Genomic DNA, 17,611 nt, shown 5'->3' on the forward strand with positions numbered 1-17,611 from the left:
GGTAGCCCCAGGTCCATCCACCAGGAAGTTTCATAGCTGATTCTTTAATGCTCCTTCCAGACCCACCCCTCCACTTGCTATCCTTGATGCAGACCTACTTCCCCCCACCACATACCCCAAATTCCTGTGCTTTGCAAGACAATAACTGTCCTCAAAACATTTCCTTTCTGTCTCTTTCTTCAGGATTCCTAGCTGCAACTAGCTAATACAATAACTACTATACGATAATGTCTATCAATAAATCTCCATAAATCTACTCAGTAAATCTTTGTTGAATAATTTAGATATTAATGGATTAATGTGGTAACATGTACGTTTTTAAAGGAAGACTTCATTAAGAAACAGGGACTTTAATCCAAAGGGATGGGAAGGAGAAAAGAAGTAATCTTTGGTAAGCAAGTACTACCTACCTGCTACTGGTCTAGTTTCTTCATATATGCTGCTTTATTTTTAGAAATCACAAGAACCTACCCTCACCATTTTACAGAAAAGAAATAAAGTCCTAAATGAATTAAATATCTAGCTTAAATACAGCAAGTAAGAGGCACAAAGGCGAATCAAACCCAGGTCTGTCTGACTCCAAAGCCAGGATCCTTCCCATATCATATCACATTTCAAAAGAGAGAGGAGCAGCTTTGGAAACAGGGAGGAATCCGGGAAATTATACATATCAGAGTGAAGAACTGGAATTGCTTTATTTGAGGCAAACTTCATCTTTTCCTTTATGCTACATGAGAAAGGTGATCCAGACACCATTTTTCCCCAAGACTATTTCATCCTATATTAATGTGAATCACATAAATTTTCTCTTGTTTCAGCTCACTTGAAGTTCTGTCTGAAACAGTGATTACTTGAATTACATATTTTAATAAACTTTTATTTTCAAGTGATGATATAGTAACTGAAATTAAACTGATCAAGTGCTGCATCTTAGAATAATTAGCATATTCTAATATTCACTTGTTTGATTGTTATTGATTAAATATCATTGGTAAATCAACTTCCCCTAACAATCTTGTTTGCCTATTTATTGTTTACCCATTCTTTCATTTCATTAAGCTGAAATTTAATTTGCTGTTGGTGTATATATTTTAAAATTTGAAAGTGAGGTTTTACTCTATTTATCAAGAAGAACTTATTTGGTGTAATTACATGGATTCACCCATTGTAAGAAACTCATAAAGATAAATATTGATAAAGAAGTATTTCACTTTCTTGCCTTTTAATTAAAAACCAAAGTTAGGAATATCTAACATTAAGAGTTCAACTAGTTTAACAGCAGCTGATTTTTTTTGAGTATTTTGCTAGAGTTTTACATATATTATCTCATTAGAGTCTCAAATTAAGAAAAAAAAACTTAAGCAGGGAAAGTAATATTATTATCCTTATAGATAAGGAAAGTCAAGTTTGAGACTTTGTCTAAGGTCTGTAGAATCCAGGAAGAATATATTGTTCCATTACCCTGCTCTTAATTCATCCACAGTTTGATGGGCATGTTCTGTGGGAGAGAATTTACTTCTAAACCTATTGTTTCCCTTGGCTGAGGGGGATTCTCTTGTCCTCAAGTGCTAATTGGTCAGGGAGCAACCATCTGCAGAGGGCATTTATGATATTTGATCTCCTCTTGAAAAAAAACCCAAAATGATGGTGAGGCACTGACTGATTCTTAGGTAGAAAAGGATGCTGAATTTTAGTTTTTTTTTTTTTTTGGCCACGCTGCGTGGTTTGTGGGATCTCAGTTCCTGACCAAGGATTGAACCCAGGACCAGGGCAGTGAAAGCACTGAGTCTTAACCACTGGACCACCAGGGAATTCCTGACCCTGAATTTTAAAAATTCAACACACCCAGGTTATCTTTCTCAATCTAATCCCTTAGATCTACTTTCACACCTTCTGTAAAACTTTGTTATAGAATCCAGGAAATTTATTTACAAAAAATTAGCGCAATAAATTGGAGATTTTAGGAGAACGTAAACTGTTTTAGATCAAAGAACCCCTTGAGAAGAATCTGATTAAAAATATGGACTTTCTATCCAGAAAATGCACATCCACTTGTCAGATTTCCTTAAAATTTCCAACTTTAGGGGACTTTCCTGGTGGTCCAGTGGTTAAGACTCTGCGCTCCCAATGCAGGGGGCCCAGGTTCAATCCCTGGTCAGGGAACTAGATCCCACACGCCGCAACTTAGAGTTCACATGCCACAACTAAGATCCCGTGTGTGGCAACGAAGATCCCTCATGCTGCAACTAAGACCCGGCACAGCCAAATAAATAAGTAAATATTTAAAATAAAAAATAATAGGGTGAAATAATACTTTTAAGAAATTTCCAACTTTATAAGATAGTGGGGACACAAGAAGTATTTTCCAACCTAGGTATTATTTAAGAGAGAGTTTTGAATAAAACATTTCAGAAGATGCCTCTTACACATAATTTGAACATAAAACAAGTCCCTGCTCTTGCAAACCACAATTAGGAGTTAAGAAAGAAAGAGGAATCTTCACCTTTGATAGTTTTATATCCATAAAGTTAATATGTAGAAATTATACATTCTAGGAATGTGCTATGTGGTATGAAACACTTGTCTCAAAGTTTAATTTGTTGTTTAAAAGATAAATAGTCTTTACTATTTCTTAGCAAAAATAGAATTGTGAATTATATGCAATGGCAAAAATGTTCCATTTCATTTTATAGCATTTCCAATTGAAAATGAATTTTATCTGTGTGATATAGAAAGTTTGTAAAGCAACCGCTTCTTTTGCAGTTAAAATAGCTTCACTTTTATAACTTCAATCTTTCAGAAAATAAGATTCTTAAGCAGCTCTTACCTCATCAGAACCAGATCCAAAAATCAGCAAGTCAAAAGGAATTGCTGCTACCATGTCAATCAGGAACCAGCCTTTGAAGTAGTGTATTGCTATTTTGGCTGGATCACTTACCACTTCTTCATTTTGATTTACATATGTTGTTCTGAAGTTTATTAGAATATCTATGATAAACATAATATCCACAATCAAGTCTACCACATTCAAAGGGCTACAGGAATAGCCACATTCTCGTCTTTTCTGTTCTTCTCTGTCATTGAGGAGAAAGGCTGCAGAGTAGGGAGTGAATATAGCAGTGTATATGACCAACAGCAGAATAAGCCAATCCCAGACGGCCTTGAAAGGACTGTAGTGCAATATTGTAAACTTGTTGATGCGTGGTGTCTGCAGTTTATATTCTGGTAGGACGTCTGCTCCTAAAGAGAGAACCTGAATACAGAAAAGAGAATCATACACTACATAAAAATGTGATTATTTAATCTCCAAATCTATAAAAATATTAAGGTAATTATACAGCAAAATCTTCTAGAAAAAATCATGGAATTGTGAAGTATGTACATTTAAAGGAACCCCTATTAGCCCCTACCATCCAGTATGTTTGACCCCAGAAAACCTCATTGGTATTTCTTGATAAATATAATTTTCACTAAAAAATAGTGAATATTGTCACTGAGATACTAAGGAATGGGTTACTGGTTCCTTTGGAACATACTACTACTCAGAAATAAAAATACATAGCAGTTTTTAGAAAATCATAAAATCAGTTTAATACATGAAAAATTGTTTTCAAACCTAAGAAAGGATTGGCTGTAATGATTAGAAACAGTCTACTTGGATCCATGGTCATATTTAATTTACATATATTTAATTTATAATTAAACTTTGATAAATTAAACTCAACTCATTCAAATCTTTAATTAAAATTTCCCACCTGCAAATCTGTTTTTAACATTAGAAAACAAGGGACATGGGATTAAAATAAACACAAAGGAGTCTTTTTCCTAAAAGGTTGAAGGAGTATTTTATATTCTGGGACAAATATACTTTCACCTGAACTCCTTCATCACATTTAAAGAACCATGTGGAAAGAATGGTGCAAGGAGATATTCAGAATATTGATCTGGAGAGGCTGCAAGATTCTTAGCCACCAAGGGGTACTTAAACTCTAAGATTTATTCTACTTAATAAAGCATTGGGTAGACTAAAATAATTCACCTTTTAGAGTCTTAGTTTATCTGAAAAAATAAGAGCTAAACTTGAATTGTGACACTACCCAGTAGAAAATTTCCATGTAGATTTTAACTTGATTATAATAATAAATTATCACAGCAAATTTCAATTTTAAGTCTCATTTTCATCGTCATATACCATACGTTTTTTCACATATGAGTTACCGTTCTTATCTTAAAAAGAACTTGAGAAGTTAAATAACCCCAAATGAAGTAAAACATGACTTTTAAATATAACCTTAGTTCAGTTAAAATAGACCAAGCTGTTTTTAGATAACACCTAAACTGATTTAACTAGCTTGAAAAACATAATAAAGAATTGAGAGTAAAGCCCAGAGTAAATTTGAACTACAATTATATGGTGGAAAAGGAATATTATTTTAAGTCGTGAGAAATGACAGGAATTATTAGTCAAAGAGAACTCTGAAAAATAAGTGACTCCACTGTTTATGAAATACTAAAAATCCTTAGAATCCAAGATCTATATCTATATCTGTATCTATATCTATATCTAATTCCCAATATCCAAATAAGAATAATGTTTGGATAATCTATCAACTGATAAGTGCAGACTGATAGAACTCTATCCTGTTATGCTTAATATAGAAACCAGTGTATGATATTTTGGTTTGGAAGGAATGGATCATCTTATAAGATGTCATTATGTAATGTTCCTTTCTCAAAAACCGGGGACTACTCAGTATGTAGAAAGTAAAATCTGAAACCTTATTTTTGCTCTCAAAGTCATCTAAAATATGGACCCGTTCTATCTTTCAGTTCCTTCTCCTATTCTCTATGCACTCAGTGTACTCTGGCAACATGACTAAATTTTTGAGATCTTCCCAAATCCCTGAAGTCACAAATTTCTCTCATTAAAAAAAAAAGAGTATATAATCATCCAAAGAGAACAAAAAAATTTATTTCTAAATATGGGGATATTGTCTGAGCTTGCTTCCTGATTAAGTCTCATACTTCTGATACCTATCTCCCAGATGGGACTATTTGAATACTTGTTTTAGCAGAAGTATAAGTTAGAATACATCCAGCACCTTGGAGTTACCCTTGAGAAGTAAAAACTGTGGGTGTAACTATTTCCATCCCACATATGCAAACATTCATTTAACAGTTAGCAGACTGTTGTGCTAAGAGTGGAGACTGAAAAACTGGGAAGACACTGTCCCTGAAATCACAGAGTTTATTGTCTATTGGTAGAGAGATGAGGAAAAAAATGAGAGCCTTGCTGAGGTTCACTCAGCTCCTGGGGTTGGTGGTAGCCCTGCGGGGTGTCATCATAGGGGACTTTTAGGGGAAGATGGCACTTGAACTGAGACTTCGAGTAGGAAGTGGTAGGAGATGATGAAGTTGGAATGGGAAGGCCATTACAGGCAGAGGAAACAGAATGAACAAAGGTGGGGATGCATAAAACAATGCGTTGTGTGTTCAGGAATTATAAGCTGCCTTATATTGCTGATGGATTAAATGCAAGGGAGTGGTGGTGAAGGATGGCAGCAAAAGACCTAATGTGACATGATAGGGACCTCAGGCTTTCTCCTTTAGGTTAGCGTTGCTCACGTTTGAATAAAATACAGACTCCTTTTGAAGGGAAAGATACTTAAGGCAGAACTCCAATGATGATTATATTATTCTTATATATAGTGTTAGGTAAATATGCACAAAAATAAAACTAGGTTGAAACTTTTCAAGCTTACACCTCTTACTATGACTCTTGTGGGTTGAATTGTGGACCCCAAAGATATGTTGAGGTCCTAATCCCTGTGAATGTGACCTTATTTGGAAATAGCACCTTTGTAGCTGTAATCAAATAAAAATGAGGTTCTAGTGGCTTAGGGTGGGCCCTGATGCAATAACTGGAGTCCTTATAAAAAAAGGGAAATTTGGATACAGAGACACGAAGACACACAGGGAGAATGCCACAAAGACAAACAGGGAGAATGAAGGCAGATACAGATGCAAGCCAAGGAACACCAAGGATTGCTGGCAGCCCCCAGAACCTAGAAGAGAAGCACGAAACAAATTCTCCCCCAGAAACTCCAGAAGGAACCAACCTTGCCAATACCATGACTTTGGACTCCTGGGCTCCAGAATTGTGAGAGAATAAGTTTTCACTGTTTTAAGCCACCCATTTTGTGATTTTGTTACGGTAGCCCTAGTGAGCTAATACAAGGACAAATAATGAAAACAAATGATTTACAAAAATATTTACAAAACCAGTGAATTCATACTACCATCACTAATTCAATATTTGACATATCTGTAGGACAAAAATGGTTGAACTTTGGCTATTATGTGTGGTTTGATCTAATAGGTAAGATAATTTTCTCTCTTCTAACCTCAATGCTTTTTTTGCAAAAAGTATGTAGTCAAAATAGAATTACAAACTTCAAAGATTTTATTGCTGTATTAGGATAATCTAATCTAATCTTTAATGTAAATTATGCTCCTACTAGGCTTCGAAAGCCCATTTAAGTGGTGCTACTTGATACTCTAAAAGTTTTTTATTTACTTGGAGTTGACTTTAACTTTGAGGCATTATTGAATTCTATATTAAGTAATTAATCAAATTATCTCTGGAACTGGGATCAGAAATGTAGTTCATTTGTTAAATTCCAATATACGTCTCGATACTGAACCACTGAAATTTGGTACATACAACAATGGAGTGTGTTTTGACAATGCATTTTTAGTAACTGGGATGGTAACAAACCTTATGATATAGGTTCTTAAGCTTCTTCATGGCTATACCTGTGTTATATGATCACTCAATTCTGTCACGAATTTTATTAGCCAAATGACTTCAAAAACTTATTTATACAGCATGCTTTGGTATTATGAAGTCTTGTAAATCCACATGCCATCATAGGCACTGAAATCAGGTAGATGGCAGTACTCTGTTATTAAGTGATTATCTTATTGATTCAGAAGATTATTGTACTGTTTTAGGTTTTACCAAGAGAGATGAATTTTTAAGATTTTCCAGGAGCACTCATGGACATTTGAGAATATTCCTTTCTGTGGTTGTTGGTTTGAGAATTGTTAAAGTTTACTAGGCAAGGAGGTTGAGGTGGCCAAGTTTAGTTGCAAATAAATGCATCTGGCAGTGGAATGGAGGAGAAAGCAACGAGGGGTAGGACCAGAGGCTTAGAGATCTCTTAAGACTTTGGTACTAAGAAACATAGGTAAATGAGGAGAGATCAGGAAATCCTGTACTAGGAACCAGGTGGCAGAGACAGAGAGGAAGGACACATTTCAGAAATAAATTCATCTCCGGGTGTAAGAATGAGGAGTGGAGAAACATTTGTTTCTTTATGGTTCCAATAATGAGTCTTATTAGAGACAATCATGGTAATTACAATCTTTGAAGGCTCAACCAGATTTGGAATAAGGGAAAGAGCCCTAAATTTTAAATTTGAAGAGCTGGGTTTAAATTCTGGATACAATTTTTCTGGTAAATCATTGAATCTCTTCGGATCTTTTTCTTATCATCTGTGTGATGGGGACAGTCATCTTTGCTCAAATAACCTATCCATACAGAGCTACCATATCACATCAGATACTTTCTATAAAAGTAGCCGATAAAATGGGAAATATTGACATAAAGCAATTTCAGTATTTTTTAGTGTTCTTGAGTTACTTGTTTAAATCTTGAATCTAATGAACCAAATATAACCAAAATATATATGAACCAATTGGAGAAAGTTGAACACTGCCTGGATGTTGATAACATTAAGGTATTGTTTCAGTTATCTTCTCCTTAGAATAAACTAAGCTAACACGTAGTGGCTTAAAACAATAGTTATTTTATTATTCATGATTATATGGATGAAAAGTTTAGGCAGGGCTTGGCTGGGCCATTCTTCTGTTCCACACAGTGTCAATTGGGGTCTCTCAGTCATAATTAGTTGGTGGCTGAGCTTGTGTGGAGAATCCAGGAAGGATTCTCTCACATATCCAGTACCTTGGTGTGAACAGTTCGAAGGCATGGTTCACTCAAGATGCTGGAACAAATGGGTCTCTCTCTATAATATAATATAATATAATATAATATAATATAATATAATATAATATAAATAATATAATAATTATATTTATATATATTTTGTTTCTCCATATGGTCTTTCCTTTCCTTGGAGCTTCTCCATATGGTTGTTTTTTTTTAGCTAACAGGGTAGTAAGATGTCTTATGTGGATGTTTAGTACTCCCAAGAGAGAAGTAGAAATATCTAGTCCTCTTAAAGTCAAGGAGTAGAAGTAGGACAGCATTACTCCTGCCATATACTACTGGCCAAAACAGTCATAGCTTAGCATAGATTCAAAAAAGTAGAGAATTAGTCTTTACATTTTGATAGGGGAATGGCATGCATGTGGAAAGAAGGAATTAACTGTGGCCATCTTGGAGACAAGCTATCACAGAAATTGTTGACGAGTATTGTTTTTAGATGTGATAATGATGTTGTGCTTACGTTTTAAAAATTGTCTTAACCTTTTAGGGATACATAGTAAAATATTTGTGGATGAAATGCTATAATATTTGAGGTGGGCTCCAATAAAATCCAGAGTGAGGGAAGGGAAAGGTGAGAGAAAGTCTGGTTATATGCAGTGTTAGATGTATGTTGATTTTTATTGAAACTGGGTGATGGGTATATACTATTCGCTCTATTTTTATAATATGTTTAAATTGTTCAAAATAAAAACTTCTAAAAAAAGAATTATAGAATCTCAGTCAGAAAGGTCTAAGATATTGAGGATGGGTCTACACATATCACCACGGTGGCTTACTCCTATCAGAATTGAGTTGGTTCCTTGTTAGGCAAGTTAGGATTCCTTTTTCTACAACAGAATGTTTACTTTGCTCTCTGCACATCTAATTCATATTATGTTTATCTCCATTCAGTCCACACAGACTGCACATAATCCCAACTTTGCCCAGACTTGAACTGTTTCTCCTTAAATTTGTGTCACATTGGTGGCTGGGACAAATCACGTTATAAGAAGATAATTGGATGTGCTAAGTCTGTAGATGTCCATGCCTCTGAGTATCTTTAGCCATATTGCTCATCAAGTTAGATTAAAATAAGCCACTTTTTAAGATCCATCAGGTTAGGCCTCTTATTAAAATACTTTTACTTCATTAGCATTTCATATTCAAGCGTTAAGCTTTCATTCTGGATTGATATAAGAAGCATGTTTTTGCATTCTTTCCTCATAAAGCTAAATGCAATGTTTATGTTGTTTAATGTCATTTTTGCAAATATTTGCATTATATATACATATTTATAATTCATTTCTAGAAAAAAATGGATCTCTCTTGAGAAATCAAAAGGTTTCATATCTTTTTTGTTTAAAAAATGACAATGAGTTATTTCATTACTTATAGTTACTTTTTTTAATCTTACAAAAAACTGTATGAGTTTAGAATTTCAGTACCATTATTTCTCTTTCCCTTTATATTGTTTTAATCATCTTATTTCCATTTTAATGTTCTAAATGCATATATCTTTTATAATGCCACCTCATACTTACTTTGGAATTGGATAAATGTATGAATCGTTAAGTCCCCCAAAAGTTAAAATTAATTATGACAGTGCCTGGGAGTCATTCTGTCAGAAACAAAATATTAGATAGGTAACTAATTGTTCTAAAAGATGTAAATAGGATTCTAAGGGGCCAATGATTGAAAAGAAAAAGTCTACTATACAGTCTATTACATTTTGCTGAGAGCCAGCTTCTCCCATGCATTTGAGTAATAACACACTTTAGAAAGATAAAACATGATTAATTGAACTATTATAAGGATTTTCTTTTAAGAGAGAAAGAAAAGCGGGGAAGAAACCTCACTGTATAAAAAAGGGGAACTCCATGATCTCCAGAAAGACACTTCTATTTTCTTTCCTCAAAACCACCAATTAAATGTACAGTTTAATACAGCCTAAAATGTGGTTTTCTTTACCAAATATAGTTTTTCTCTTTGCTAGCACATTACTATTTGTTTAACCTCGAACAGTTAAGTGTTATATAAAACCAAAATCTTTATAGGAAACAGCACTATTTATTCAATGAAGATCTACTGTGAAAATTTTGTGCGAACACCAGGATTAATAACTACTCTTCTCTTTTGAAAAGTGCAATAGGGAACGATTAAGCCTTCTAAAAGATTATACAGTACTTTTGGCAGCTGTTAAACGCCATGCTGAGGTGTTGGTAGAGACTGCTCGTGTGTTATTTATCTTTTTCTTGGGACTTTCAGTTAACTAATAGGCTAGCTGTGTTTTTATCTATCAAAAGAGTAGTCAGTAACAAAATGAATCAGATAGATTATATAGCATCAGAAAAGATTGAAACTCCCTGGCTTTTAAGCATTTGATTTGAGAAATAAGGTAAAACCTGAATAATTTTCATTGAAACAGGCAGCTCCACTGATGGTTACCTAGATAATTAAATTAAAAGATGAAAAATATTCACACAAATAAATCAAATCTGTAGCATAGGAAATTTTTTAAAATAAATAAAATACTAAAATTAGGTAGTAGAATCACTGCAGCATTCTGTATTCAAATACTTTTCTAAGGCTTAAAGTAGACATTTAGTCATTTGTGTGTATGTGGGTATGTGTGCACACACGTGTGTGTATTTGTGTGTGAGTGTTGGATTGAGCCGTGAAGACTGTATGAATTTGTGAAAACAGGAGTCATCTAGCTAAATGTCAGGTTTAGTGTTTTGTTTTTGTATGTCCCGTATATGTTAATATGAAAAATATCTGCTTCTCGGGCTTCCCTGGTGGCGCAGTGGTTGAGAATCCGCCTGCCAATGCAGGGGACACAGGTTTGATCCCTGGTCCGGGAAGATCCCACATGCCGTGGTGCAACTAAGCCAGTGCGCCACAACTACTGAGCCTGCGCTCTAGAGCCCGCAAGCCACAACTACTGAGCCTGCGTGCTGCAACTACTAAAGCCCGTGCTCCACAACAAAAGAAGCCACCACTGTAAGACGCTGCTCACGGCAACTAAGAGTAGTCCCAGCTCGGTGCAACTAGAGAAAGCCCGCGTGCAGCAATGAAGACCCAACAGAGCCAAAAATAAATAAATAAAATAAATAAAGTTTTTTTTTTAAAAAAAAAGAAAAATATCTGCTTCTCAAAATATGTGTGACTCTCAGAATATGAAAGAAACAGGTTAAATAATATCTTAAACATTTTTAATACTCTTGTACTACTTCAAATATATGCATATTAAAAATGACAGTTTCTTCCAGAACCATAAACTTCTCTTAACTTCCACACCGATGGCCAACTGGACAGTGGCCCTCGGTTCCGGCTCTGTATTCAAATAATTTTGAATCAGCCCCCCACCCCTGTGCCAGGCTGATCTGAGAAGCTTGGGGTATCACCTTGTTGCTGATACCAGATACTTTCTGGCCTAATGTTTGCTTTCTTGCCTGCCTCTTCTCTCCTCTTTCCTTTCTCATGGAAACTATACACATGCACTCTTCTCTCCATTTTCTTTATCTTTGCTTTTAAATGGACATAATTTAAGAAAAAATGGAAATCAGGAAAAGGAGCACTTGGCACAGCAGTTCAAATGCACAGAGGAATGAGGAACCGCCTTAAAGATCAGAGAGAGAAGTACAGGGTTTAGATAGGACAGCTTGAGATAAATGTGCCAGATACCAATTCAAGGAGTCAACTGATAGATAGAAGGTCTGGGATTGGGCTCCTGAGGGGGTTGGAGCCTGATATTTCATCCTGCAGAGGCAGTGGCTGAAGTTCTGGAAAGTAGACTCATTTGCCAGGAGGCTGTAAAGAAAGAGGGAATCCATTGGAAATAACTAAAATGTGGGATGGAGAAAAAAGGCAAGGGAATATTCCCGGGACTTAGCACTTTACCTGAATATACATAGCAAGCATTCAAAATAGTTGAATGGGCATATTTGTAGCTTAAGAACAAGAGACAATGAAAGTGGCAAGAAGGAAGATTCACGAGAGAAAGGATTATGATAGAAATAGCTGCTGTCACCAAAATGTGTTGTTCTGCCTTCCATGGAGTAGAGTTGTTGCTAGAATGTGTCTGTCCAGCCAAGAACACATTACTCAGCCTCATCTGCATCTAGCTATGGTCATGTGTCATGAATAGTTCTTCTTGGCCAAAGCCTTCAAGAAGCAGGAGTGTCATTCCCTATTCTCTCTTTTTCCTTCCATGGCATAAGTCAGATGCTTCCAAGGCTTCAGGTCTGTAAGTCCTATGGGATAGGGGAGCCCCCAGAGGTAGGAAACCTTGGTCACTGAATTACCAAGAGGAGGAAATTATTCATTGCACAGAAATATAGTTTCTGGTATTGCTTGAGCATGAAATATAATATTGGGATAAGCCTCAATGTTATGGGGGTTTATTAGTTCCAGTGCTAGCATTACCCTAACTAATACTTGGATGTTCAATAAGACAAAGTCCTCAAACAGGCAGGAGAGAAACATCAAGTCCACAGTGTATCCCATCTCTTCCCTCTGCTCTCCCTTGAGGTTTAGTTTAATAGAGTCACATCACCGGTGTTAACAACTTGTAAAAGACCAAGAGAGGCACATCTAAATCCAGCTAAATCACATGAACCAGCACACTCATTATCCTGGTGACTTTTTCAAGGGGGTGGTGAACAAGGGGTAAAAAACCACAAAGGAATAGATGTGCACATGCTCACTTCGCTCAGTCAGACTCTTTCTGCGCAGGTGTCCCCAAAATCACTATCACGGAAAGGAGGACAATGGGGAATGATGTGCTTTCTCCAACACCTCCTTCCTTAGGCGGGGGAAGACCAAACTCACGGCTGCAGCTGCCACCACCGCTACCTGGGAAAGGAGCGGAGCTGCCCTCTTCAATGTCTTCTGTCAACCTATTTTGACCCTTGCTCTTTTTTCCTTGAAATATGGTGTATTTGATGACACTGGACTCCTGAGAGAGTTCCTGCTCACCTCATCAATGCTATCTCTTGGAGAAAGAGGAGAGTTAACCCTGAGTTACCAGGGCCAGTAGTGAATTATGACATTCAATTTTCTCAACGGCTCTTTGAAATAAACATTATTATCTCCATTTTTTATGGACAAGGAAACTGACTCAAGAGAGGCTGAATAATTTATCTGAGGTCTCAGAGCCAACTATAGTATTATCAATCATAACATCCCTTAACTTTATTGAATGCCTATTATTTACTGAAGGCTTGATAGGCACTATCACATTTAAATATTACAGTTTTACATCAGAGGTGCTTGCTATGAGTTCAACTGTGTCCCCCCCAAAAGATATGCTCTACTCCTAACCCCCAGTACCTGTGAATGTGACCTTATTTGGAAGTAGGGTCTTTGCAGATGTAATCAAGGTAAGATGAGGTCATACTGGATTGAGGGGGGCTCTAATCCAATGTGACTGGTGTCCTTAGAAGAAGAGGAGAAGAGACGCAGAGACAGACACACAGGAAGAATGCCATGTGATGATGGAGACAGAGATTGGAGAGATGCATCTACAAGCCAAGGAACACCAAGATTTCCAGCAACAAAGGAGCTGAGAGAAAGGCATGGAATAGATTTTCCCCTGAGCCTTCAAAGAGAGAAGTGACTCTGCTAACACCTGGATTTGAGACTTTCAGCCTCCAGAACTGTAAGAGAATAAACATAGGTTGTTTTAAGCCACCTAGTTTGTGGTAATTTGTAGGATAACCCAGGAAATTAAGACGATGCTATTGTTTACTCCACTCCACAGATTCAAAAACTGAGGTTAGTGGCTAACTTCCCAAAGTTGTCTGGTTCCATAGGTCTGTGTTCTTATTTACAGCAGCATATCAGTATTCAATTCATTTTGTCTTGGAGACAAAGCCTGTGGTTCTTTTTTTTTTTTTTAACTATACATATGTTTCCAGAAGAAGAAATTATTTTGCAAGGGTATGTATATTTTCATAGTTGTCAAAATGCCTTTAATAAAATCCTAATCATCTTTGCCAAAATAGTGAATAAAGAGAATTATGTACAACCCCTTCTTGCCAAGAGCCTAAAGGCCACTCGTTTGGACAAACACATGTGTGTAGGATACAGGAAGAACAAAATAGAAATGTTAGATGGCCATGATGGGCACCAAAAATAATAATAAAGACAATTTTAATTAGCAATCCATAATCTGTCAAATATTGCAGAATAAGCCAGGCTCCTGACTGAGACAGCCCTGTTACATATTCCAGCTTGGCCATTTCAAAAAATCTCCCTGAGTATCAGATTTCTTAACAGCAAAATGAGGACAGCAATTGCTACCTCATAGGCATCTGTAAACTAAGTAAGACAACAAACATAAAGTTCCACATATAACTCCTGTTTTACTATAAACATCCAATAAGTGGGTATTACTATTATGATTTTAGGCATATTTAACTTGAACAGCTCAAAATTAAATGATAAATAACATTCAATGTCAATTATAATTATTGACTGAACCCAGTTCTCTGATGTGACCTTCGGAGCAAGTCAATTATGCAAAGATAGAGACAGCAGAAGACAGATGGTTAGGCCTCTTGGTTATATGTGCTTGCTGGTAAGATAAAATTTTTTCTTTGTTTATGAACATCTGTTATGCTATATTGGCCTGTGGGCCATGCATAGAGTGGTAATTTAGAGAATCAACTATTTTTTGAAAGCCCTCAAACACTTTGAAAGGACCCAGTTTAAGCAAGCAATAGGAGATTTCCTCATAAAGCATATGTCGTGGAACTAGGGAACATTTAGTGGCCTGCTTGGAATTACTGTCGTAAAGGAAACTGAACATCTGATGGGTGGTTGGAGAAAATTACTCTTGGGTATCTTCAGAGAGTATATGAATTTCTCTATTTTGCTGTAAGTAAGGGTACTTCTTTTAAATGAATTCAGTAAGTATTTGTGGAGTCCCTGTCAGTTTTAAATCTTGAGTGTACTTTCTAAGGATCCTGTAGAAATTATACATGCAAAAAAATCAGTATAGCTGATCTCTGAGATTGTGCAGTTCTCCTATCTCTCTTATCTCACACTGGTTGTTTACTCAGTTACACTATATCAGTGTGGTTTCACTGTGTTTGCTGTATTATCTATGGGTTAAGGCTTAATGTATTTAAAGGAAAAAAAATCAGAAACAGTCTCCATAAAAATTCCAGGATAAAGTTCTCATCACAGGAGATATTTTTTTCTTTTTATTGTATCTATATGAGATGATGGATGTTGACTGAACCTTTTGTGATAATCATTTCACAATATGTGTAAATTAAACCATCATGCTGTACATCTTAAACTTACATAGTCATGTATGTCAATTATTTTTCAATAAAATGAAAAAAATTCCAGGATGATGGGGAAATGTAAATGTGTATATATGTATATGAGCAATCACATGATTATCTAACACAGTGTATTATTCCGGGATATATGGGTGGGTTTTTGTGAACTTTCTGAAATTATTTTTTTAAAAATTTAAGAAGTATGGTGGTGTATTTTTTTAGGGAAAATGTGTTCATGTTCTTTTTTGGATTCTCAAAGTCACCTAAGACCTACAGTAGTTAAAAATCCTAACTTATGACATGAACTTCTATGGGTCTCTGAATTCCATAGAACCACAACACATGTATAATCATCAAGTGAGAGGAAATAATAGAGAAAGAGAGGCAAAAGAGTAAGAATAAGAAATGTTTACAGAGAAAATGAAGCATAAATTAATGGAGGTGGCACTAGCAGGAAATGTGCTCAAAATTAGAGTGAACTCAAAGATGGCATCTTGACTGAAGCACAGGTGAGCTCTTTCTCCATTACTGACAGATATTTTCTGAGTACAGTTGGCCCTTGAACAATGCAGGGGTTAGGGGCACCAACCCTGCTCCCAGTTGAAAATCCATGTATAACTTATAGTTGATGCTCTGTATCCATGGTTCCTCTGTATCCAAGGTCCCAACCAACGGCAGATCGTGTAGTACTGTAGTATTTACTATTGAAAAAAATCTGTGAATAAGTGAACCCACACAGTTCAAACCCGTGTTGTCCAAGTGTCCAACTGTGTCTACAAGATGAACAGTCTACTAATTCTAAGGCCTGTGCTTTGCTTTTAAATAACTTGGGTTCAGAGATGGTTTCTCATTCCTGTTAACTTCCCAAATGAGAAATGCCTTCCTGTCAAGTTTGAGAATATCCAGTTACTAAGTAGCCTTAGCAACTGTGACCTTCCTACCAAATTTGCAGTTGACAAGTCTTACTTGGTTGGGCCATGTCTGATGATAGTAAAACTTGACTCTAATTGCAGGAATCCACTCAAGTGGTTTACTTTAGTAACAAGTTCTTGGAAGGCCACCATTTGCTTCCTGGATTTGTTCTTTTTGGAGGTCTGACAAGTTTCATTAGGGACGCAGAAGAGCAATGAATAGAAAATGCCAGAATATCTATAGATCAACTCAATACAACTATAAGAAGTAAAACAAGATGACTTCTACAGAATCAGGTGTTAAATCACCAATTTTTCTTTTTTTTTTCCTTTCTCCCATCCCCCTATCTTCTTTCTCCCTTCTTCCCTCCCTCCCTCCCTTCCTCCCTCCCTCCCTCCCTTCCTTCCTTCCTTTCCTTTCTCCCTTCCAAAATGAAAAGGTTCAATAGAAGTCAAACTTCTGCAAAGAGCAATTATGAATTAGTTCATAAAATTGTTTACTAGATTCTAAACTCCCTGATGGACTTAACCACGTTTGCTATTTTTTTGCACTTCAAACCACCCCATATCCATTGCTGCCGACACAGTAAGTACTCAATACATATTTTTCACTGGATGACTAACCTGCAACACAAGTGGTCAAAAATACATAAGAAGAAATTTGGTTATGTGACAAATTATTTTCCTGTTGTTTTAAATTCAAAAGGCTTATGAAAAATGTCTTACTAGGACTCAGAAATAGCTCCTAAATATGGTATGGTCAGCCCAATTACTAAAAATCTGAATGTTTTCTCCATGTTCAAACAATGGCAAAAACAAACCAAAAAAACACCAAAAAACAAAAAAAAAAACCCTACAAACAGCAACAACAAAAAAGGTAAAAAAAAAAAAAAGCATTCTATATTCTAAAAATTACTGAATAAACCTGCACAACAAGTACATAACTTTAAAGCAATGGGTATATGAATTATCTGAAATAAGTAAAAAGAAGTAAATATGGCATTCTTGATTATTTAGAAGACTTGATGTGGAAGCATAATTTTGTAGCAGAGATTCATTAGCTTCCTGTTTTTGTGCATCACCTCACAGGAGTAACTTCCTAGGAGGTAATTTATCTTGATTCTAAATGGTCCTGAATTCCATTTTGCCTGATATTATTCTTAATATCTCATTAGACATTATTTTCCCTTGACATTCTTCGAAAAAAACCTCCTAAGATATTTGACTCCTATCCATGTCTCTTGGGGTGAGGTATGAATCTGCAAATGCCTATCTGAAACAAAAGGGATTATGCAAGTGACAGAAAAAATGAAAATCAAGCCAGCTTGTGCCTTCTGATGACAAGTATCACTTTC

At 35.9% G+C, this 17,611-nt stretch overlaps 1 protein-coding gene across 1 annotated transcript in view; it reads right to left on the reverse strand.

Moving 5' to 3' along the window:
• KCNH7 (potassium voltage-gated channel subfamily H member 7) overlaps positions 1-17,611 on the reverse strand; it is a 453,269-nt gene that overhangs the window by 64,283 nt on the left and 371,375 nt on the right. Inside the window, exon 7 of the mRNA XM_059927175.1 lies at positions 2,828-3,253. Coding sequence (XP_059783158.1) covers positions 2,828-3,253 — 426 coding nt within the window. The remainder of the gene's footprint in view (positions 1-2,827; positions 3,254-17,611) is intronic.

This window comes from Balaenoptera ricei, chromosome 7, assembly GCF_028023285.1.
Source record: "Balaenoptera ricei isolate mBalRic1 chromosome 7, mBalRic1.hap2, whole genome shotgun sequence".
In the NCBI taxonomy this organism is placed as follows: domain Eukaryota; kingdom Metazoa; phylum Chordata; class Mammalia; order Artiodactyla; family Balaenopteridae; genus Balaenoptera; species Balaenoptera ricei.